Raw genomic sequence first — 25,249 nt, forward strand, 5'->3', positions numbered from 1 at the left:
CTGCAGCACCGCAAACACTAGGCGCCTAGCAGGCTCCCTAAAAACAAGTCTGAGTGATCGGGGCTCCGGCTCTCCAAGCATTTCCCACAAAGCTGTCTTAGCTCAACATGACCTGCATTTTAAGAACTTACCTCTATGCTGTCAAAAGCCTCTCACTTACAGACGCCTCAAAGACAGCACTGTGTTTCCTAGAGAGACGTTCCCTCACTTATCTATTTTATTTATTCAGCGGATATTTACTGAGCGCCTACTGTGTGCCCAGCTTGGCTGCAGGAGCCAGGAGCCAGGAGGCCAGCAGTGACCAGCAGACTCCAGACCCTCACCCTGTGGCTCGCAGGCAGCCTGGGACGGGGTGGAGGAAAGACAATAAGAGAAGGAAAAACAAAATCTTTCTGTCGGGGGTGCGGAGCCAAGAAGAATGAATCAAGTCAACGGTGAGCCCGACAGGGAGCGGGGTGTGGGAGGTGGTCCGGGAGCAGCTCCCGGAGCGGAGGGAGGCAGTGAGGGGTCAGAAGGGCAGTGCGGGCGGCCAGGAAGCCATGGGGCTGGTGGGGTGAGGGCTGGGCCGGGCCCACGGGAAGGTCTGCAAGGGTTATGCTCGGAAGGCAGCTAGCCCTGGAAGGGTCCCAGGAGGAAAGCGTGCCTCTAAGGACCCACGGAGGGATCGCCCCCCGCCCCACGGAGAACTCGCCTCGGGGGGCTGGCATGAAACCAGGGAGGCCACCCGGAGGCCACAGGACACACCCAGGGCAAGGCAAAAGCTGTTTGCGTTTGGGGGAGCAACAGTAAAGGTGGGGAGAAGTGGCTGACTTCTGGACAAGCACAAAGATAAATGATATTCGTGGACAGACGGACTGCCAGTTGTGAGAGGAAAAGAGGAGGCAAGAATGACCCCAAGGCCCCGTTTTTACTTAGAGCCCAAATACCCCACGAGTCTGAACCACTGGGGAAGGCACAAAAAGTCAGGTGGAGACCAGTTCCGAGCGGACCGGGGGCGGGGGCGGGAGAGCCCCGGGGCTGGCCCCGAGGCCCGCAGAGCGAGGGGGCTGCCTGACAAGGGCCAGACCGGGGTCCGCGGCACCAAGGCCCTGGGGGCAGCGGGGGATCGGCGGGGGCCCTGAGATACACACACACACACACACACACACACACACACACGACACCACACGATCGCCATGAAGAGGTCTGACGACTGGCAAAAAGCTTTTTTAGACAAGTTCTTCAGTCAGTCATTCGCACTCCCACCGGAGCCCGACCCCTCGGCCCTTCCCGTCTCTACGTGTGGGCCCCCCACCTTGTCGTCCATTCCCTCCCAGGCAAAGACTGGCTCTGGGAGGCCTGCCATGCTTGATAATCTCTGACATTCATCCGGACTTAAAAACAAAAATCAGACCCCTGAGTTTCATTTGCACAAACCAAATTTACTAGGAACGCTTCTAAGGTACATCGTGTAAATCGGGCCTGTAAGCCGAAGTTCAAACGGAAAAGGAACGTTTTACTCCCACATCATCAGTGCACGTCCACCCTGGAGCTGGGCTCGCCTACTCGGAACGCGGGTACCACAGCAAACCCACAGACTCCACGGGGCGCTCCGAACCGATGAGGAGAAGGGCGATGCTGGAGATGCACCAGGCCCCACCTGAGGCGTGCAGTTTCAGTACTCGATCCTGCTACCTCCCTTCCAAGGACATGACTGTGTCACAGAACAGCGTGATTGCTATAATAAAAGGAAGTACCACCAAAAAAAAAAAAAAAAAAAAGCCACAAAGAGGGTGGCGATGTCCAGTCAGACTCCCAAGCTAGAAAAGTTGTGCAGTGTCCAACAGGTGCAACCATCCCATCAGTATGTCACTGCAGTTATCTAAGAATGAAAAATGTTTCTTCTAGGGCACCTGGGTGGCTCAGTGGGTTAAGCGTCTGCCTTTGGCTCAGGTCACGATCCCAGGGTCCTGGGATCGAGTCCCGCATCAGGCTCCCCTCTCAGCGGAGAGCCCGCTTCTCCCTCTCCCCCCGACTGCTCTTCTATCTACTTGTGCTCTCTCTCTGTCAAATAAATAAATAAAATCGTTTAAAAAAAAAACAAAAGAAAAATGTCTCTTCTAATTTATGCATATGATTTTTCTCAAATAGCTACTGTTACAACATAATACTCCTTTAATAAAATTATTTGAACCTAATTATTTAATAAATGGAGCTATTAAGTATTCTTCTTAACCTAAACATGTCATGAAAAAGTCACTGAGACACCTGAGGCCCTGTGAACAGTCTAGGAACCAGTCCTCAGCGGTCAGGCTAACGGTCTGCACGGTGATTCCTCTTCTGGGTGCTTTCCCCAAGTTCATTCTTCCAACTCCGTGTGGACTCCCTGAGACCAGTACTACGGCCATCTCTATCTCACGTGGACAAGACCATGAAGCGCCCGAAGTCCCCCATAAAAGACCTCTTGTCTCAAGCAAGCACAGTCACAAACGACACACCGAGCCGGGCAAGGACATTCGGTGGCACCGTCAGTCACAGGACAGTGAGGTTTCTCAGGACGAATGTTCCTCCCGCGTCTCAGCTGTTGGTCGCTCCCGGCGTGAGAGTTCAGTACGGGCCAGCTCTGCACGGCTGCGCATCGATCAGAACAAAAGACATTTGAAGCGACTTCTCTGGGACTCAAGAGGCAGTGGCTGAATCACAAGCACCACACCTTCAGCACCGGCAGGATATCAACCACCCACACACTTAAAAACTTTACCCTAAGGCGGAAAAATCAAACTCCAACCAGGTACAAAGCATCCGTATCTGCTCATTTTTGTTGCCTTTTCCCCCTTGCAAAATTCACAGTGGCAGATGTGAAACCCCAAGCCAGAGATCCGGAAGAAGAAACAGCACAGTCCGGGAAGGGATGGTGAGATCGGACTGTCTGCACGGGGCACTGCGGCGCCTGGAACACTATAAATCCTGTGTTGACGGCACGTGCTCTTCTCGGCACGATGCCCACGGTCAACAAAGAGATGCCACAGATGAGCGGAACTACAGTAACTCTGTCGGCTAGAGGAGAGAGCTGGAAAAGGAACGTGTCTTCCCCAACATTCCCTTGGAATAGAAACCTGTCCCCATCCTAAAGCAGAGAATGGACCCAGCGCTGCGGATAACGAAATAACCTACGCCGACACCTAAATTCGGATCACATAAACCGGCTGGGTTTCTTTTCAGTCTCAGGGCGCGTTCTCCATGATGAAGACATCACAGTGCCGGTACTCAGAATGCTGAGTAGGGGACCCGCCACGCGACGTCAGTGCACAGTCAGTCCCCGAGCCGTCACGCAGGCTCGCTGGTACTTACTGGCCTCACTGGTCTTGGTGGAAGCGCATCCCCTGCTGAGGTGGTCCGTGAAAGGGCGGCAGGTTCGGAATCTCTTAATGTGGAGTGAAGGCCAGTAAAATGTTCAGGGAGCTTCAGAATCCTACTAAAATCACTCAGCAGGCTATCCTGTCATCACGGGCTCTGCTTACCCCAGTCTCTGGAGACCTTCCCTTCTGCTCACAGCGACACACAGGTAAACGGTTCCTACACTTCCGTGAAGCAGACACACTCTCCTTCTCCTCAGAAAGGTCCACTCCACGTGTCCCACGTTCTAGGAGAAAACTCCAGCCCGGCACAAACTTCGCTCTCATCTGGAAAGGAACGACTCCGACGTGACGGGGCCGCCGAGGCTGGCCGGGTGTCCCAGGAGAGGAGGCAGCCAGACCGGGAACACAATGTTGCAACTAGGACACCAGGTACCGAGTATCCAAACTTCGAGGAAGAAGGAGCCTCCTTCCCACTGCGTTCCTCTCCACGGCTTAGACCAGCTCCTCCCTTCACACGAGACCAGGGGCTGGACAGAATGGAGCAGACACGAAGTCTGAAACAAAACCAGGACAAGTGCCCCCAAAGCTGCAGCCCCAAACCCGGGAACCCCCAAACCTAACTCAAGTGTGAGCTGGGAAGCCAGCTCTTCTTAACGCTCACAAACCCGTCCCACGTGGATGCTTTTTTACTTCCCAGCTAACTCCGTCTTTCCCCAGACCCCAGCGAGGCGGAGGTCATGAGCCTTCACGACAGACGCCGTGAGAACACACGACACAGGCTCCAGCGCTGTACACACGGGGACCCCCCACGGACCGGAGCTCCTCCGGTAAATCCGGGGGGAAGGACGCCGCGTCCCTGGCTGGCCGTCACGCATGCGGGCACGAATGCAGACAGTAAACCCATGTGTCCATCAGCGTCCACAAGGACAATTTACACGCCCGGTCCTGAGACTTAAGAACTTGTCCTCCGAAGTGCGCTTGCAGAAAGTCCGCAGAAACCTGTCCAAGCTTGGCGGTGTCAGACTTAGGCCTGCCGCAGGGCGCTGGGGAGGCACCTCCAAGCCCTGGCACCTAACAGGACGACCACCCGGGCGCGGCCCCTGTTCCCCGAGGCCCTGGAAAGCACCTGGCGCCTGCGGGGCCTCGGGACCAGCCCTACAGCACCCGTCCTCTGGGGCCGAGGGCAGAGCGAGGTGCGGCGCCCCAGGTACCACAGTCAGTGCACAAACACGGGTGGGGACCGAGGGCAGGGTCTGAGCTTGGCGGAGACACGGCCCAGGTCCCTAATGAGGTTTATCACTGGAGGTGACGCCACGAACCTAAACTTCAAATGGCTTCTCAGGGATCTGGCGAGGGAGCACGAGAAGCGCGACCGTCGGTCGGACACCGGACACCGGAAGGAAGACACACAGACAGCAGCGAGCCCAGGGCCCCCGCGCGGTGGGCTCCCGCTTGTCCTCGCGGACGGAGCGCCTCCTCGCACAGCCCGCGAGCGCGCGGGGCAGCAGCGCACGGGGCACCGGCAAGGGGCTACGATCCCAGCGGCCCGGATCTCCGGCCTGCGGGACGCCAGACCTCACCGGCCGGCGGCGCGCCCCTGACCTCGTCCCCTCCGGCGCGACGCTCAAGTCCCGCCGCTCGGAAGTCGGGGAATCGCGCCCCGGGCGCGCCCAGGACCCGCCCGCCAGCCCCGACGCGGGGGCACCGGCCCCGCCGTGCAGAGCGGGGCGGTCGGGGCTGCCGGGGGCGCAGCCTCGTCCGCGGGGGCCGGCGCGCGGCTCCCCCCGCGGCTGTCACGCCCGTGGCCGCGCAGCGTCGCGCGGCTCCGACCCCTACCCGCGGGCGCCCGCAGCCCTCGCGCTCCCCCAGCACTTTCGGGGAAAAGGACGCGCCCGCGGACTCGGGCCCCGCGCCCGCTCCCCGCGCGCCGCCCCGAGGGCAGCCGCCCGGCCGGCGAGCGCGTCCCGGCGGGGTCGGAGGTCGGGGCGGCGCGCGCAGGGCCCCGCCGCAGCCGCCGCCCGGGCCACACCTCCGTTCCGGGCGGCGGCCGCGCGGGGAGCGCTCGCGGAGGGCCGCGGTGGGGGCGGGGGCCGGGGGAGGGCCGGGGGAGGGCCGGGTCCCCGCAACGGCCGCCGCCCCCTCCGCGCCGCGGCACTCACAGGTGACGATGGGCTTGTTCTCCATGGTGTAGATCACCGGCGGCTGCGGCTCCTCAGGGGCGTCCATGGGCGTCCGCCGTCACCGGCCCGGCCCCCCGCGCCCCATGGGCAGCCCCGAGGCCGCGCCGGGCCAGCCCGAGCCTCAGCGGCGCCGCCACAGGGAGGCCCGCCCGGCCGCGCGAGGCAGCTCCGGAGCCGGCCGCCCGCCGCCGCACCACTTCCGGCCCCGGCACCGCCGCGCTACCGCTTCCGGGGCGCGCGGCTTAAAGGGGAGGCCTCCGGGCGGCGCGCCGGCGCTGTCCGCCGACAGAAACGCGGGGGGCGGGGCCGGGGGCGGGGCCGGGGGCGGGGCCGGGGGCGGGGCCGGGGGCGGGGCCGGGGAGGGCAGGCGGGGCTCGCGCGTCGACCTCGGAGCCCAGGTCCCGCGCGGACCCTGGAGAGGGCTGCGGCCCGGAAGCCCGAGGGGACGCCTCCACCCGCCCCAGCACCCGGCCACCCGGTGCGCGGCCGCTGCCCATCATGCAGACCCCCCGGGGACGCGGGGTCCGGGCTGCAGGGCGGCAGCCGCCAGCAGTCACTGGCCGCACACAGACAGGGGCGCGACCCCGGGGTGCGGGTGGGGTCACCGACCGCACGTGGACACGGGGATGCCCGCGGGGGTCACCGACAGCACCCCGGGGGGCCCCTGGACACTGGTGTGACCCTGAGAAGCCCTCACAGCAGGTGGACGCTGGGACCGCCCTGGGGTCCCTAAGGAGGGGCACGTGGACAGTGGCCTGGCAGTTGCTCACCTCGTGGGTCTCTTCGCCCAGAACGTAGCTTTCGGCAGGTTCTCCAGACTCCGAGCGCCGCAGGGGAAGCCGTCAGGGCTGGAGCATGATTCCCACCGCTGGACGGAAGGGCAGCTACTCCTGCCAGACGGCCGGCCTGCGGTCTTCTTGTCACACTGGGTTTAGTTGGAATATCGCTGCCCCAGAGTACAGCAACATTACTGACCTTCCGGCTGCAACCAAAGATCCCACAGCGCCTCAGGTACTCCTCGGGGCTCCGCGGCCCTCCCCGACCCTCCCAGGGGGTTGGAACCACTGCCTCCTTCTGAATGTCCACATCAGCGTGCGGCACTCGTGTTAGCACTAGTTCCGTGTGTCAGGGACAACTGCTGAATGCTTCAACTGTGGGACTGTGCCTTCGACTTGTGTCCTGAACCGTCCCCCAGACCCGGCCGCACGGGACCTTCCCCCCATGGAATGGGCGTGTTGTGGGAATGCCACTAAATCGAGCCCCACTTTAATGCACGTAAGTTCCCTGTGTAAGGAAAGTCGTTTTGGGGTAACATCTGCAGATGAAGTAAAGTGACCATACGTGTGAAATAGTTTGAACAGAGCTGCCGAGTGTGTGTGCATCGCGCAGCACGTGCACTGCAGCCGGGTGAGGACGTGAAGAGCGGCGTTTCCGAAGGCTGGAGGCTGTGAGGCACAGCCAGAGAAGGAACCAAGGAGGGGTGAAGAGCCAGAGCCGGCCTGGGGGTTCCCTGTAAGTCCTTGGCCTCAGCTGGGCTCAGCAGGTGTCGAATGAGACTCCATGGGGCTTACCAGAAAGTGACTGTGACAGAGTCAAGTGTGGCATAAAGACTAGAGGTTGAGCAGGGCTAGTGGAAAGATCTCACTGATGCCTCACTAACTCCCAGGACATTCCACCGAGATCCCAGATGGAGGACCGTGTACCCGGGGGTCCGCCCACTTTACCCGTGAAGGCTGGGAGGAATATTTTCGGCTTTGCAGGTCATATACAGTTTCAGCCTTAGATTTTTTCTTTGGGACTTTTAGAAAAACAATTATTTAAAAATATAAAAACCATCCTTAGCTCAAGGGCCGCATGAAAACAGGGCATGGCCCTGATGTGGCCAGGAGCCATACATAGGTTGCCAACCCCCACCTTAAAATAGGGTTGATGCTACACGAATCTTAAAACAGTGCAAGGCAAAGCCTTGACAAGATGTGCAAGACAGACAGACAGCACTCGGATTTGAATCTTGCCACGTTGGTGGACACTTTGGACATTCCTCAGATCCAACCTAACACAAAACCTAAAATTAAGCCTACACAAAGTCAAGGTGATAAAGATAGTAGTTGAACTGCCAGCAAGAACAGAAGTCCAGACTCTTCTGTAGAAGATGATCCATGGTCTCTACAACTCATGATTCACCAATGCCCAACGTATGCTAAAAAATTACTACACCTCGAAACCAGAAAGTGTAAACCATAATCAAGAAACAAAGCCGTCAGCAGAAAGCAGCCTCTGGGCGGCCCAGATATTGTCTTCACAGGTAAGACTTCACTATAAGACTATAAAGCTCCCACAGTAAACTCAAAGAATTAAGGAGAAGTACGCGCCTAATGAATAAAGACGGGGACACACGGCAGAGTAAGAGAAGTATCAAAATAATCGAATGGAACATCTAGAACTGAAAAGCATGGTTACCGAAATGAGAATTTCACTCCATCAGCTTAACAGCAGGTTGGAAATGGCAGAGAGAGTCAGTGACCTTGAAGAGAAATCAATACAAATGATTCGATCAGAAAAAGAGGAAGAAGACTGAAGAAAGATGAACCGAGCCTTAGAGACCTATGGGATGATATAAAGTGGTCTAACACACGTGTAATGGGAGTCCCGGATCACAGAAGCCATCAAAATGTGACAGAAAATGTGTTTGAAAGACTGGTGGCCAAAAATCCACAAATCTGGTGAAAAACCGCAACTTACTGGTCAAGAAACTCAGCAGAGGGCACCTGGGTGGCTCAGTTGGTGAAGCGTCTGTCTTCAGCTCAGGTCATGATCCCAGGGTCCTGGCATTGAGGGCTCCCCGCTCAGGGGGGAGTCTGCTTCTCCCTCTCCTTCTAACCCTCACCCACTCATGCACACTCTCTCTGACTCAAATATATAAATAAAATCTTAAAAAAAAAAAAAAACAACTCAGCAGAACCTCAGTAGAACACATGCAAAGAAGCTTATACAGGGATGTCGCCAACTGCCAACACCCTAAGCAGAGTGTCCTGAGAGCCGGCAGCTTAGAAAGACAAGTTACCCCCTGGGGGCAATGACAAAAACTTCCACTGGGTTCTCGTCAGTATCAGCGAGAGAACCAATGGTATAAACCTTTAAAGGGCTAGATTTGTAAAACCTAACCCAAAACTCTATGTCCCACACAAAAATTCTCTACAAATGAGAGCAGATAAAGACATTTGCAGGTAGAGGGCAAGACTGTGGCCAGCAGGCAGGGTACCTCGAGGCGTGGGGAAGGATGTTCGCAGGAGTGAGAGGAATCGGTGCCAGGTGGACAATCGAAGGGGGGCTCTGGAAACGATCAACAAATATGTAAACACAAATTGTTTTGCTTGTTTCTTCTTTCCATAATTCCCTTCAAAGACAACTGTTTAAAACCTACATAGTGATGTTGCCGGAGGGGTTTGGAACAGATGTGGTCGTGAAAGCCACGGGGATGGGGCGGATCAGGGATCACGCACCTGTGCGAGGCCGTTACACCTGCGGAGCGGGGGTTTCAGGTGTGAGAGAGAAGTGGGGGAGGAGAAGGTTCGGGAATGAAGAGAGGAGCCCAAAGTAACACAACACTGACTCAATGACATTCGACCGAAGAAGGCTTGTGTTCAGTCCCAGAGCAAATCCACTAGGAAAAAAAAAATTCTTGGAAAGGATTTGCTAAGAAGCCGATAGAGAAAATAAAGTAGACTAATAGAAAATACTTGATTAAACCCAAAGAAGGCAGGAAAGGAACAGCAGAAGAACAGACAGGACCAACCCACGTGGTCTTCCCATGAGAAGAGACTCGGCGTCAGTAGACACCAGGGAAAGACAAAACAAGGTGACTGTGACCTATCACTTCATGTCTACCCAAGTAGCCAAAATAAACAAACACTTTTTAAATGTTCTGTCCTTTTTTTTTTTTTTTTTTTTTTTTGGAAGCGCGCACATGAGTGTCAGAGGGCAGGGCAGCGAGAGGGAGAGAGAGAATCTCCAGCCGACTCCTTACTGAGCTCAGAGCCCAACTCAGGGCTCGATCCCATGACCTGAGATCATGACCTGAGCCCAAGTCAGGAGTCAGACACTTAACCGCCTGAGTCACCCAGGCGCCTCCAATATAAAAATGTTTTAAAACCTACCAATACCAAGTGTAGACTCCCAGGGCAGACCTCCACACGCCAGCCTGTCCTCCCGGAGACATAGTTCAGAGACTCGGGGAACACAGACACCATGTCCCGGCCCCATGCCTGGCTCTGGTTTAGAAGAAGGCACTTTTTTTTTTCTTGTTTTACAGTTCTAGGAAGTACTTTTTTTTTTTTTATTTAGGAAGTACTTTTTTGTAATACAGTTGACACACAATGTTACATTAGTTTCCAATGTACAGTATCATAAGGTAACAATTCTGTCCTTAGGGCTGGGCTCCCCATAGTGCAGCTACCACCAGTCACCACTCGGCCACACTGTCATTGACATCTTCCCCATGCTGTGCCTTTATTCCTCAGAATTACTCCATAACCGGAGCACCTCCCACTCCCCTTCCCCCATTTTGCCCATCCCCCCTACACCTCCTCCCTATGGAGAACAGTAGGGAGGTTCCTTGAAAAGTAAACATAGAATGACCATAGGATCTGATAATTCCACTAGGTATTTGCCCAAAGAAAATGAAAACACGAGTTTGAAAAGATATGTGCACCCCAACGTTTATTTTAGCAATATTTACAATAGGCGAGATATGAAAGTTTCCTTTCTGGAGGGGAGGGAGGGAAGGGTGAAGCTCTCCTGCTCCGTTGCAGCTGACCTCCGGCTTGGGAGCCGTCAGGGGACTCCTCCTGGGCTCTTTTCCCCCGGAGCAGACCTATCAGAACTTTTGTGTCACATGGGGATTTAGAAAATGCTGGAATTCAGCACAAATACTGGTTTAGCAATTCCTTTTAATAATGGCACACATGATGCTATTTCTATTAATCAATGTCTGTTCTTTCTCTAGATCTTTGTCTCCTGAGACAGCATTTGCTTTTTTTAAAGGTTGCTGGAACTTGTGCCCAAATGCTCTTTCCTGGTAGCCCATCGCATCGTCTCTAAGCTCCAAAGAGCCTGTTACATAATGTATGGGGATATTGCATGTGTAGTGGCTGCGGGGAAGGTCCACAGCGTTTGCTCTGTCCCACCGCTCAGTCCCCTCCACAGAGATGGGCCGAAGGAACGGCCAGCCAGCAATGTTCATAGCAGGCTGCTATGTAGTAGCCACAGAGGGAACTGACCCAGATGTCCCCTGATGGGTGACCAGTCAAACACACCAGCCACCCCATAGGACACTACACAGCAATCAGAAGGAACACGCTGCTGGTAGGTGCGTGTGGGTGGGCTCGAGAGAACGGGGCTGGATGAAGAAATCCCGCCCCAAAACGTCACATGCTCTGTGACTCTGTTAGAGAGAACACTCTTGAAATGACAAAATCACAAAGCTGGAGAACAACGGGTTCAGGAGAGGGTGTGGGGTAAGCAGGGAAAGGGGCTGAAGAATCCCAGTGGGGACGGATCGTCCTGCATCTGGGCTATGTGAATGCCACCGTCCCCGTCAAGGCGGGCACCGGAGCTCTGCCACCTGTCACCTCTGGGGAGAAAAGAGGCAAAGGGCAACTTACAATTGCACTCAAAATCAAAGTTTAACTAAAAACCTAACTGACTGGGGCACCTGCGTGGCTCCGTCGGTGAAGCCTCTGCCTTCGGCTCACGTCGTGATCTCAGGGTCCTGGGATCGAGGCCCGCATCGGGCTCTCTGCTCAGCCGGGAGCCTGCTTCTCCCTCTCCCTCTCCTCTCTGCTCTCTTTCTCTCTCTCTCAAAGTAAAATAAATAAACATCTTTAAAAACAAAGTTCAACTGACTTTAAAATACTAACACGCGAGTCTCCACAAGGAACCCGCAGGGGAGCCGTGTGACGCTGTGAACAGTTCGCCGCACGCCCGCACCTCTGTGGTGGGGCTTCACAGGTTTCTCTGCACACACCGAGCCGGCTAGGAATTAGATCCCTGGTTGGGCAAATAGCCCACCACCCACCAAGGGAAGCGGATGTGAGGACGATTCTGCAGACGAAAAATCCACCTCGTGAGCAATCGAAGAAATGTCATGCAGACGTTTTTTCCTCCTAAACTAACAAACCCCTGGTGGGGGGGGTAAGGGGGAGGCCGAGGAAGGTGAGGGTAAAACCAACAGCCCGGCGTGCTGGGGGGGGGCGGGTCATAGACTCCCCGAGGCCACCTCGTTATAAAGCCACGGTCAGGGCCCAACCTTGCAGTCGCCCCTCTGGCTCTCTTTAAGGAACGAGTCTCTCCCCAGCCTGGGGGGGATAAAACACCTGCTGTTACCATCCAGTTAACACGGGGCGCTGGGGGGACGGCGGGTAAAAGGGCAGAGCTGGGGTGCACCGGGCCCCCGCCCCTCCCGGCCACAGCCGCTTGTGTCGCTGGCACGGAGAACGCACTCCCGCGTCCGTGTGTGCGGAGACAGCACCCTCTTCCCAGGTTTGCCTCTGCGTCATGTGACTCAAATAACTGGGGATAATGAAGCCAGACCTGGCGCTGAGGATGACATTTCCGGACATTCTGCTCGGCGCTCCTATCTTTAGCTCGGTTGCCTTCTCTCCTGGCTTCCCGGCAGCCCGGCTTCCCGCTTTCTCCTTTCAAGCTGCGGTTGTCCCCCCCCGGGAGGCTTGTCTGGCACCTGCGTCCTGCTCAGTGGGGCCGGGAGGCAGGGGCGGGAGGGACCACCTTGCTGGAGACCCTCATCATTCTGGCTGTTCTCACGCCCGGGGGGCTATCCCCTGCGCTGGGGGCAGATGCCAGCTGTGGCCTGGCTTAGCCAACACCTCCCGTGCCAGCCCCCGGCATGTCTAATGTCCCGCTGTGGGGGCAGGAGGGGCAGTGGGAGGCAAGTGCAGGTTCAGGGGTCCCCTCCAGAGGCACCAGACCCCGCTCGGAATCGCTGGGACCGGCGGCATCAGCTAGCCCAGGTTTCTGCGTGTCTCTTTCCCCCCGAGCCCGCACAACGTAACACTGTCCAATCACAGGGGGGCACCCAGACCCTGGCGGACAGGTTGAGGGGCCCCAGACCATATGCCCACAGTTCAGTCTCCTCTGTGGCAGCTGGATGGCCTGGGCGCTGGGAGGGTCCCTCCTCCAGGACCTGCTGGGGCTCCACTTTCCTGCCCCAGGCCCGGGACCTTCTCCGAGGCCCAGAGCGGGAAGTGCCAGGAAGTCGCCACCACCATCAGGCCCTCCCTCGAGTGGGTGGACAACGGCACAAACCTCCCTTTCTCAGAGCGCCCTGTGCACGGTTCCTGAGGGGTCCCAGCGCCGTGGAGCCCAGAGAGACGGCAGGACCAGTGACAGCCACTGCCTCTCCACGTCTGCCCTTCCTCACCCTCACTGTGCCCTCCCTCCTCTCTCCAGGGCCACCAGCAAGTAAGCCACCGGCCCCCGGCCCCTGAGTGCCCCCAGGATGCAGCCGGTCGGTAGGACAAGGTCCCGCTGTGCACACACCCGCCCCGCAATCAGCCTGCGAGGGGCACCCACGGCCACCCCCAGGTATCAAACAGGGGCATCCATGGCCTGATTACCAAGAATCAATGATTCGTTTGCTTTTTGAAAAAAATGTTTAAGATTCGATTTCATTAACATAGAGGGTATATTGTGAGTTTCAGAGGTGGAGTTCCGTGGTCCATCGGGGCATGCAGCACCCGCGGCCCATTCCACTCTGTGCCCTCGCCTACGCACTAACTGCCCCAGATACTCTGCCCCAGAGCTTGCCCGACTCGGAGGATCACACATACCAGACGCTTCATTGTGGACGTTGAGGACTTCATTGTTAGTAACAGAAAACCCAGCTTCTCCCGCTTGGCTTTTAAATGAATTTGGAGGACCGCATCCCTAAATGGCTGTCGTGTGCCCAGCCTGGTTCTGATCGGCCCTAACGCCTCCCTCCAGTGGATCGGCCGGCTGTCCCTGGCAGACCGGGCCGGAGCTCCAGATGGCTTTAGAACCGGCTGACAAGGTGTCCTGTTGGTGGGTGGCTCACCCCGGCCGGTTGATCTCCCTGTGCCTCTTGCTCTCGGGGCCCGAGGGCTGCTTCCCGGAGGCCCGGCAGCCCCCGCAGACCCCGGAGCCCTCCCCGTGCCCTCCTGCTTCTTCCTTTGCAGAAATCTCTGCAGACCCACACAACCAAGGGAGAGGGTGAGGGGAAGGAGGCAGGACGATGTCCTGGCGATCCCAGGCCGAGCTCCTGTGCCTTTCTGGCTTCGGGGTGCGGGAAGGAGCTCCTTGGTTATTTAAGGGGCATTCCCATGTCCCATGGCGAGGGACACAGAGAGAAAGGCTGACCTTGCTAATAGGAGGAACATTTACGGGACCTTGTCTAGTCCAAGGCAGAACGGGGACAAAAAGCAACTTTATTCAAGGCTGAACACTGATGAGTAAGGTACTCGTGGGGGAGACCTTTCCAACCCAGCCACAGGGCACCTCTTCCCGTCAGGGGGACGCGAAGCAGCATTGACCGTCCACTGAGCCCCCACGAGAGCCTCGGAGACTTTCCAAACTGTAAGAATAATCCAGCCACATCTTCCAGTCGTAATGCAGCAATACCAGAAATGGTTACCAAAATAAGGACACCCAAAAGCCTTTTTACTTGGAATCTACAAATTTTCTCAACAGCTCTTGGGTTAAAGGGCAACTATCGGCCAGACGGTACAATTCACAAGCATGTGAATGTGGGGCCCCCGGCTCAGGCCTTGTGGCAAACACATGGCCTCGGATGCAAACATGCCAATGTATTTAAAAGGGAGCAAAAAGCAAACGCATCCCTGGCTTGGAAGGTTGGAAAATGAAAGCAAATCAATGGCAGGAGAGCAGACGTCACTGGTGGGGAGCCAGGGCCCGGGGACGCATGGCCGGCGCGGCGGGAGCCGAGGACACGGGGAGAAGGTGCAAATACACTGAGCCTAACCACAGAAACAAGGACAGTGGCTGCAAGTGACTCATCAGTACTGATTTAATCTAAACAACTATTTGTTTAAAATAAATCTTAAAGTGGGATGAAATTTAATTTTCTAGGGAAAAAATGGAGTCCGGAAAATAAAGTCTAAACAGGTAATTTCCAAATCTTAGAGAAAGTTGTTAAAGCTCTTCCTCCCCCCAAAACAGCCCCAAACTCCGACGGCTTCCCAGGAAAAGTCCACCCTCTCTAACCTACTCCCAAGCCGAGAAAAAGAGAGAGAGGGACCCGGGGGGCTTCATCGGTGAGGCATCTGCCTTCGGCTCAGGTCATGATCTCAGGGTCCTAGGATCGAGCCCCTCATCAGGCTCCCTGCTCAGCGGGGAGCCTGCTTCTCCCTCCCTCTGCCTGCCTCTCTGCCTGCTTGTGCACGCTCTCTCTCTGTCTCAAGTAAACAAAATCTTTTTTAAAAAAAGAAAGAAAAAGAGGGAAAACTTACAACTCTTTTACATTAAGGAAGCATGATATTAAGCAAAACCTGATAGAGACTGCACAGAGAAAGAAATCCAGCAACCAAGGTAACTTACGAGTATCAGTATGAGAATCTTGAACTATTAGCACGTGGAACCCGTCAGCATGTGAAGACTAGAGTGTTAGCAGACAGACTCTGCTGCCAAAGCAAACAGGCGAGTTAATATTAGACCGTCTGCTCATGCGGTGCATCAGGGGAAGAGATCTAAGAGAAAACCCTATGATCGTCTCTGTGAATTCAGAAAAGGCATTTGCCAAACTCAACAATCATTCTTGATTTTTAAAAAATGCTTAATGAAATGACAACGATGGGTTCTTCCTCAATACATCAACATACATAACGTTATAGTCGTATAAATACCAGCCCAGGGTCAGCTCCATGCTTAACACCGAGGCTCTGGAGTTACTCCCTGAAAGGCAAAAACAAGACAGAAATCTTCGCATCACCAAGGCTGGGGAGGTGGGTGGACAGAGGGAGAAGCAGGCTCCCCGCTGAGCAAGGAGCCTGATGCGGGACTCGAACCCGGGACCCTGGGATCATGAACTGAGCCAAAGGCAGACTCTTAACCAACTGAGCCATCCAGGTGCCCAAAGCATCCATTTTAAATAAGCACAAGTAATAAGAGAATTTAACGGGTTACCTATAATATTAATATTACTCCACGTTAATTAATTAGTACCCTTCGTCTATGTCTACAGTGATTGATAGATAATGCGTGTGTGTGTGTGTGTGTGTGTGCACACGTGCACACCATACAAAAGATATGGCGGAGAGGACCCCATAAAGACAACAACAAAAAGAGGAAATGCTGGGGCATACGTGTAGCAAGTAATATGTAAAACATGTATGGGGAGAACCTTCAAAGACCCCAAAGTCAGCTTGCCCAGGTGAAAACACGAACCACGCTCTGGGCTGGGTGTGGACGGTCAACTCTCCCCACGCTGGATTCTAAATTTAATGCAATCCTTATAATCATTACTATCAACAGGCTAAGTTTTCCTCTGCCTAGAAAGGATAATTTCAAAAATGATATTAGAAATAAAGAAAGTGTAGCCAGGAAAATTCTGGGAAGGAGTAGTCATGCTCACACGCTACGAGGTAGCTCTCGCTGAGAGCTGAACAACTAACTTGGGGTCGTGTGGACAGTGTCCTGTCCGCAGGCCAGAGGAACAACATCACGAGTGAGAAACAGACCTGAGTACATGTGGGAATTTAGCGTGTGATCAGGTTGGAACTTCAAGTTGAAGGTGAACGGGGACCTAAATGAGTCTTTGGGAAGTATTAGGAGAGCCCAGGACTGAGATGTTGAATAAAGAAGTAGAAGTTTTTTTCTGTTCTTTCTCTACTGTTTTTAGGAGTAGGGCCGCATTAGTTCATCAGGACAAGACCTTTCTGCCCATTACCCCCACCACCGCCCAGGCTCCCCGCATAGCAGGACACTTCTGCTTCAGCAGAGTGATGTACCCACCAGATCGAGTAGTGTTTCCGTGTGCTTGGGGGTTTACACGTGTGTAGCTCATTGAATCCCAGCTTATCCCCCACTTTACTGCTGTGGATATACTTGTCAAACGGAATCGATGCTCATCTCCTAGGGCTTTGGTGAGGCTTATCAGGTATTTGAAAACAAGCCAACACAAAGACAGGCATTAAATACATTCTGTTAGGACAACTCAGTATCCAACTGGAAGAAGATCCCGTTAAATCCACGCTCCTAACTCTGCCCCAGGATACAGTCCAGGAAGATCAAACATTTGCCTGTAGAAAGCAAAGCCATGAAATTATTAGAAGAAAATACGGGGAACTCCTCTACCCCTGGAGTGGAGAAGGCCTTCCTGTGACGTGTCAAAATCCAGAGACCAAAGCATAAAAGCAGGACAAGTCTGACCATAAAAATAGAAACATACGCCAGGAGAAAAACATCATAAACAAAGTCAAAAAATAAACAAGCTAAAAAAAGGGGGGGGGAGTATACATCACAAAGAATGAAATCTTCGTAATAAACAATATATAAAGAGTTACTGCAAATCAAGAAGAAAAAAGCCAACCCAATAAGAATAGGTAAAGACGTGAGCCCCCCACCTCCGACTTCAGGTCAGATGCTAATCACAATCAGCAGGTCCCAGGGTCTCCTCCACTTCCAACCACCTGCTACAGATCAGGGCTCCGACGACCTCTCCTCTGGTCGGATTAAACTCCTAGAGCGACTCACAGATCTCAAGGAAACGCGTTTGTGGGTTCATCATGTACTAAAGGATGTGATAAAGGGTGCAGGTGAACATCCAGATGGAGAGGTATATGGGGCGGGGCTGGGAGGGTCCCGAACACAGGAACTTCTGTCCCGTGGAGTTGGGGTTCATCACCCTCTCCGTGGGGACCTGTGCAAGTTGCAGCGTGCACACGGCCGCCGCCGAGCGCCTGTGTATCCCTGGGGGAGGGGGACACCTGCAGACAGGCGGGATGTTGGGGCTTCTCCCTGTGTCCGGGGCTATCGGGTGAGTGTGTTAAGTACTCAGAGAAATGAAGTGGGCCCTTGAACCCCCCCTGTCCTTTGAGAACGCTCCTGGGAAAGGGGTGACTGTTCTCATCGGAACTCTATGCGGAGATACCGTCACTAAACAAAACCAGCGAGTCTGAGGGTCTTTACAATAAAGAGGTGCCTCAGGACTTCCTTAAAACCAGGCAGGCCCTTTCCCTGGAGGCCGGGCCCCTGTGTCCCCGGGGGACGAGGCCTGAGGCTCGGCAGCCATGGGAAGGGCTGCCGGCTGAGTCTTCTCAGGCCACGGTCCCTTGCACTGGGGGGTCCTGGGCCGCGGAAGCCCCTCGACTCCCTTGCGAGCCTGTTCGCTCCGGCCTCGGTTCCGCCACCGGAGGTCCAGCCCTGCGCGGGGCGGGGGGGGGGGGGGGGGGGGCGGGTGCTGTAGCGTGTCCCGGAGTCAGCGGGCAGACATCGCCACGCGGCCCCCGCCGGGGCCTCCCCGGGGGCGCAGGGAAGCCGGCGCTCGCCTTCCCACCCCCGAGAGCCCGCGCTGTCCGCTGGACCACGCGCAGGCCGGTGAGACGCAGGTGGCCGGCTCCGGGCCGGACGGTGGCCGCGACCCGGTCAGCCTGCTGAGCCAGGTCGGAGTGGACTCCTGTCGCAGGAGAACACGCCCCCTACTCATCTGGGCCCGTTTCCAGAGTCCGCGGCTCGCTGCCCCGCTGGACACGCAGACCCGAGCGTGGGCGTGGCTGGGAGCGGAGGAGGCCCCGCCCACCGGAGGCCCCGCCCCACCCGGAGGCCCCGCCCCACCCGGAGGCCCCGCCCACCCAGGCTGGGTCGCGGCCCCGCGGCGGGAGGACGGCGGCCCGGCTCTGGGGTGCCCGCGGGGCGCGCTTCTGCGCGGGTCCCAGCCACGTCCTGCGGGAGAGCAGCGTCCGCGCGGCCGGGGCAGCCCGGGGAGCCGGCGAGCTGTCCTCCTGCGAGCGGCGGCCCACGTCCGCCCAGCGCCCCGGACGCCGGGGCCTCTCGGGTTGCGAGAGCCCGGGCCCGCGGTCCGAGCTGAGGCTGGCGCTGGCGGGGAGCCCGCTGGAGGGCGGAGGCGGGGCGCGCCCCCGCGGGGGTCACTGGTGAGCAGAAAACGGGCAAACAGCGACCTGGGCCTTCCCAGCCGCAGGCTTCGTCCCGCTGCCAAAGGCCGGTGCAGACCCAGCCTGCGACAAAGCCCCCCGCGCGGGGGGAGGGGCAGACTGAAGGAGGCGCTGACCCCTGGCCTCCCCGAGCCCTTCCAGAGAGATCTTGGGGATCGATCCTCCCAAGGCCGCTGAGGAGCTGGCGGGAGCCGTGGTCATGCATTTTTAAGTGGCCATTAGTTGGGGCCACCTTCTAAATGGGTTATGTGGCCTTGGAGGCTCCGGCTGGGGGGCAGGAAGGCCCTGGGGTGGCGGGAGGTGGTTAGACCTCCACCGAGGATGGCCTCGGGGCCGGATCCCCAGGTCCCCGCCAAGAACAGGACACTCCGCTTGCCTCGCTCTGACACACGGTGTCCCCAAATGACTTCTTGGGCCCGGCTGGGGAGACTAGCCTCAGCGTCTCCATGAGTGGCCCTCGCAGCCAGGCGCCCTTGGGCCCCTGAACGGGATTTGACCTCGGACCCTGAATGAACTGATTTCACTCTACACACTTGTGAATCTTAATTCTGCAATTTTAAAGTAAATTTTTAAAGTAAATTCTGCAAATTTAAAGTAAATTTAAAGTAAAGTAAATTTTAAAGATGCTACCGGTTGCTTCGTCTTGGGGTCCTCAAGTTCCCCTTATTTTAACAGAATTTTAACTACAAGATGTTTCTTGGATGCAAACGAAAATGGCTTCAGCCGGTGAAGGGTTCCAGGCCGAACACTGACAGGGGCGCCCTTGGGCGTCTCTTGGAGCCTATCGCTGGGGCCCATGTCACCCGGCAGCAGCTGTGCTGCTGTCACGCCCAGGACCTGGCTGTAAGCATGAGGGTCTCCCAGTTCGCCCACGAGTAAGGGGTTTCGGGATGTGGGGACTCCAGGGCTAACACGGAGACGGTCTTGGGAAAACTGGATGATTGTTCACCTTAATCAAAAGGGAAGCAGGGGCGCCCGGGTGGCTCCGTTGGGTAAGCGTCTGCCTTCAGCTCAGGTCATGACCCCAGGGTCCTGGGATCGAGTCCGGCATCGGGCTCCCTGCTCAGTAGGGAGCCTGCTTCTCCCTCTGCCTGCCGCTCCTCCTGCTCATGCTCTCTCTCTTTCTCTCTCTCTCTGACAAATAAATAAATAAAATCTTAGAAAAAAAAATCGGACGGGACGGAGAGCTGCAACGGGCAGGCGTCCTGTGCTAAGGACAAGCCCTAATTAGAATCAAACGGGACCTGAGACTCAGGGCGCTGGTGAAGTTTACTAGACAAGCCTGAGGGTCTTGAACGCCACAGCCCCCGACCTGGGGGCCAACAGGAGCCGCCTCCCTCCCCCCCATAAGGGAAAGCATCCCCTCTTCCCCGGAGAGCCACAGAGACCTTCAGCTGGTCAGACGTCTCACGAGGCCCCCCATCCCACTGCCCTCCACGCTCACAGAACTGTTGGGAGGAGAGTCGGGGCGCAGGGTCCTAGGATTTTGGAGTGACGCTTCAGAGAGCTTAACGGCACATGAAAGCAGCCCCCGGCGTGCTCCTGGCTCCCGGTAGCTGCCGCGGGCCTTGCCCTGGAACAGCATGTGCGATCGGAACTGGTGCTCCCGGGCGAGGTACGAGCAAAGCCACTGGGCTGCACAGTTGGGCGGGAGTGTGTCACGTGAGGGCAGCGGGGCATCTGCAATCAAGCAGGGGCAGGCTGGAGACCCACGGACGGAGGTCCACACCCTTCCATCTCCTGTGCCGCCCTCATGCCTGCCCCCCAGCGCACACCTTGGCCTCATGGCGTGCCCGGCGCACCTGTCTGCAGAAAGGGCCTCACAGGTCTGATTCACGAGAAGCTCCACTTCACAGGGCGGTGCCAGCCACGGGTCCCCTGCGCTGTACCCCAGCCCGATCCACGTGTGTCCCCAGAGGCCCCTGGGGCGAGGAGGCCCTCCCGTGGGCAGGGCTGGAGGGGACGGATATGGGGGAGAGCCGCGTGCATGGTTTGGCTTACTGGTCACGTGTCTGGAAGCAGCAACACGGGAAGACTTTGGGGAAAGGAGCGGCAGGACGCCTTTGGGGCCATGAATTGCTCTAGGGGGTGGGGAAACGCAAATCAGAACCACCGTGAGATCCCACCTCTCACCAGTCAGAACGGCTGAAAGTAACCAGTCGGGAAATGAGAGATGCTGGCGAGGATGCGGAGAGAGGGGAGCCTCCTACACTGTTGGTGGGAAGGCAAGCTGGTGCGGCCACTCTGGAAAACAGTATGGAGGATCCTTAAAGAGTTGAGACTAGAGCTGCCCTACGACCCAGCCATCGCACTACTGGGTATTTACCCCAAAGATACAAATGTAGTGCTCCGAAGGGGCACGTGCGCCTGAATGTTTATAGCAGCAATGTCCACAAGAGCCAAACTACGGAAAGAACCTAGATGTCCATCAACAGATGAATGGATAAAGAAGATGTGGTTTATATACACAATGGAATACTATGCAGCCATCAAAAGACATGAAATCTTGCCATTTGCGACGACGTGGATGGAGCTGGAGGGTATCATGCTGAGTGAAATAAGTCAATCAGAGAAAGACAATTATCATACGATCTCCCTGATATGAGGAAGTGGAGAGGCAGGGTTGGGGGCTTGGGGGTAGGGAAGGAAAAAATTAAACAAGATGGGATCGGGAGGGAGACAAACCATAAGAGACTCTTAATCTCACAAAACAAACTGAGGGTTGCTGGAGGGGAGGTGGGTGGGGGGTGGGGGGTCCGGGGGATGGACATTGGGGAGGGTATGTGCTATGATGAGTGCTATGAAGTGTGTAAGCCTGACGATTCACAGACCTGTACCCCTGGGGCAAATAATACATTATATGTTAATTTTTTAAAAAGAAGAAAGAAAAAATTTTTAAGAGAATGCTTATGAAGCAATAAGAAAAAGGCCCCCACCATGGTGGGAAGCAGAGGGAAGCTACAGAGCATCTCCCAGAGGGGACCCCAACACTCACATGCACCTGTCACCCTCCTGTCCCCCAGAGCAGACAGGGAGGCGAGGGCTGAAGCCACCTCCGCGCTCAATTTGGACATGGGAATGGCTCACCCATTTGGGAAAACAGAGGTAGGATCTGGGAGGGCGGGGACCCCAGACCCCCGCCCTAAGCTCCCACACAGAGCAGTTCGGATACAAGGTTCCCAGCTGCATGGCCCAGGGCGGCAGGCGTCCAGCAGGACCAGGGATGGACTCCGCCACCATCGGACCAAGAAACTTTATATGGCAGCGGGATGACATGCAGCTCCCAGCGTGAGTCCCACCTCGACTCCAGGTCAGCCGTGAGCGGCGGGACGACCAGTCCACGTGATCCCGTGTGCTTCTGTGGATCCCGGGACACGATCCAGGAGGATGGACAGAGGCTGCCGGGTGCCAGGCTGACCGGGGAAACTGAGTGCTCAGGCTTTCCTCCTGGGTTGTGGTGACACTGAGCTAATCCCAGAAGTGCCCAGGATGGCACGGGGCCAGCGACATCACCACTGTCACTGCCCTTCAGGAATAAACACACCCGTGGGAGGGAGGATGGAGAGACGTGTGTGCGTGTCACGTGGCAGGGCAGGGTGTGTGAGGCCACAGTGGCCTTGGGGATGGGCCCCTGGGGGTTTCCCTTGCTATTTTGGTTTGAGACTTTATTTATTCATTTGAGAGAGATGCAGAGACAGAGACAGAGAGCAGGGGAGAGGCAGAGGGAGAGGGAGAAGCAGGCTCCCCACCGAGTCGGGAGCCCGACATGGGGCTCGATCCCAGGACCCGGAGACCGTGACCCGAGCGGAAGGCAGACGCCATCTGAGCCCCAGCCGCCCCCTCACTAGCTCGACATCTCTGTGACTGCTCCAAGCACCGGGGTCTGTGTTCGCTCACGTGGTGCTGCGTCGCTTTCACTTTTTCCTTCTGAATGTCCTTCTCGGGGCTTCTTTCCAGCACCATCCCTGCCGCCCCACCCGGGCCTGGCCCTCTGGTCCCCAGTGCTGTCTGGGGACTTGGGTTTCACGGTGACATTCCCCGCCCTCCCCTGTGCCGTGAACTTCCCAAGCCTGTTCTGGCAGCTTCTGTGCAGGTCGCCTTCCCTCGGTCCTCCGGTCCCCAGCTCGGAGTCCTGTGCGTGGACCACACCACGGGGCACTCAGTGGGACACCGCCCCTCGGTGCCGGCTTGGGAGAACTTGCAGAAGGCTCCCGGGCATCGGGGACCCATCCAGACGCTGCGCTGAGACGCTGCCAGACACAAGCTCCAGGCTGTGTGTCCGGGATGACCCCAGCCCCTCCGGGGATGCTCAGGGCTGCACGGAGACTTACTGTGGTGCCCGCTGAAACCTGGGGTAGGCAGGGGGGCCCTGGAGCCCCTCTCGGACCAGTTCTCGAGAAAGCTCTGTGTGTGTGCGTGCGTGTGCGTGTGGGGGGGCGGGGAGGGAGATGGTATGTATGATGAGGAGAACAACTGTCCTTCCGGGCGGCTGCCTGGGCATTTTACAGATGATAACCCGCTCGCGCGGAGTCTGGACAGTCAGATAAGGACTGGAGTTTACCCTGCCCCGCAGGTCCTGGCTCTGGCTTTCCCGGGCACGTTTTAGAAAATGACCACTCAGGGGCCCCTGGGGGGCTCCGCTGGATGAGTGTCACATCTTGGTTGCAGCTCAGGTCGTGTCTCAGGGTCGGAGGATCGAGCCCCGCGTGGGGCTCCGCGCTCGGGGGGAGCCTGCTGGAGAGTCCCTCTCCCTCCGCCCCTCCCCCGCCCCAACCACCTGGTGGGTAAGAGGTGCTGGTCCTCCGCTGTCTGCCTCCTGCCCACTCGTGACCTGGGGCCGAGGAGAGCCCTCCCCTGGCTCATCTAGCGTCTGCGGCGGGGCTCTGTTTAAGGAATAAACCTGTGGCTCCACTTCCTTCGTGGGGCTGGACTGAAAGCGCCCGTCCAGACGGCGGCCCGTGGGTCTCAGGTCCCCGAAGGCTGCCGAGGTCAGGGTCTGCTCCTTCCGCGGATCATAATTCAACAGACCAGCTGCAGCCTCATCATACACCTTGCGATTCTAAATCCTTCTCTGCTCTTGGAGACGCCCTCCGTGCCCCCCCCAGAACTGGCCCCTCAAGGACCCGGGAGCAGCTGTGCCTCCCACCCTCGGGGCTCCCGCTCTCTCTTCCGGCCCCCCCGGGAGCGCAGGCCGGACCCCGCGGGCGCCTTGGTCCCAGTGCACCACAGCCTCTGCCCTAGGGGCCCGGAGCTTGCTTCCTCCTCTGCGGGGTGGCAGGTAGCCAAGTCACACGGAACCCCCACCCCGGCCCACACACCACCCTCCGTGCTTCTCCTCTGCACGCGCGCCCGGAGAGTCTCTGCGTCTGTTCCGGGGAGGCGGGGCTCGGGTCACCCTGGGGCTCCCCCTCCCAGGGCAGCTCTCCAGGACCAGCCTTCACCGCCTCAGCGGCCGGCCAGCTCTGCGGCTCTCTGGCAGTGGCCCCGGCTGCTCCTGGCCTCCTCCATCTGCCGCCCGCCCCCCACCAGCCTGCCATGCCCCTGGGTTGACCGTCTCCTGCTGGGACGGGGCTGGAACCCAGCAGCCAGGGTGCCTCCCGCATGGCCAACTTCCTGCTTCTCTCCGAGCTGGGGGATGTGGGACGATGACCGGCTAGGACGGCGGCCTCAGCAGGTGCGCAGCACACAGGACCCAGGACCTGCTTGACGGCTGTCACCCGAAGTCCGTCTCCCATCCCTGGCTTCCCACAGCCCAAGACAGGGACATCCCGGCTCGGCTGTGCTCTGAGGAAAGGCCGCGCGGCCTCTGCCCTTGGACTGTTTGCGCGCGGGGTGGGGGTGGGGAGCGGCCGGGGTGCGGCGTGTTGGGCTCACCTGTATTCCCTCCGTGACAGGAGCCCCTTGGGATTCTCCCAGGCTGAGACCAAGCCATGATCTGTTTCCGCGGTTGTAAACGGAGGAAGAAACGCCTGCGCCAAGCCCCTGGAAAGGGGGTTCCCGAAAGTCGAAGCAGGGGACGCCTGGTGGCTCAGGCCATGCTCTCGGGGTCCAGGGATCGAGCCTCAGCCAGGAGTCTGCTTGTCTGTCCCTCATGGCTGGAGTCCTTCACCTGGACGCCGCGCACGTCTGAGGGCGGTGCGTGGGGCCAGGGTCCCCGGAGGCTCTCTGGTCCCGCACGGTAGTTGAGAGCCTGGCCAGGCGAGGTGCGCTCCGGCTGTGCAGTTCCCAGGAGTCCTTACAGGTCTCTGGGCCCTGGTGTATGCACTCTCCGCCCCCTCCCCCCCCCCCGTGATGGAAGGAGAATCCCACCCCCACGATGCCCCCCAAGGGGCCTTAGAGCCTCAGTGGTTTCGCAAACAGCCTGGAGCAGGCTATCCTCGCCCCCAACCCCAGTCTCGGTATACGGTCACTTAGCATGTGCTTGTCTGTAAGGACCCCCCCAGGTTCCCGCACACAGCAGCCGGCTCTGAGCGCTCTGGGACCTCAGGGAGCGCCCCCCACCCCCGCCCGTGCCTGGCTAGGGCCTCCCCTGCCATACTCAGCCCTCAGGAAGACGGTGTATAGGCCT

At 57.5% G+C, this 25,249-nt stretch overlaps 1 protein-coding gene across 1 annotated transcript in view; it reads right to left on the minus strand.

The window, feature by feature from the left end:
• Positions 1–5,731, minus strand: part of TRAPPC10 (trafficking protein particle complex subunit 10) — a 77,869-nt gene extending 72,138 nt beyond the window's left edge. Inside the window, exon 1 of the mRNA XM_080812390.1 lies at positions 5,498–5,731. Coding sequence (XP_080668516.1) covers positions 5,498–5,564 — 67 coding nt within the window. The 5' untranslated portion in view covers positions 5,565–5,731. The remainder of the gene's footprint in view (positions 1–5,497) is intronic.
• Between the last annotated feature and the right edge of the window lie 19,518 nt (positions 5,732–25,249).

This window comes from Martes martes (assembly GCF_963455335.1).
Source record: "Martes martes genome assembly, chromosome: 1".
In the NCBI taxonomy this organism is placed as follows: Eukaryota; Metazoa; Chordata; class Mammalia; order Carnivora; family Mustelidae; genus Martes; species Martes martes.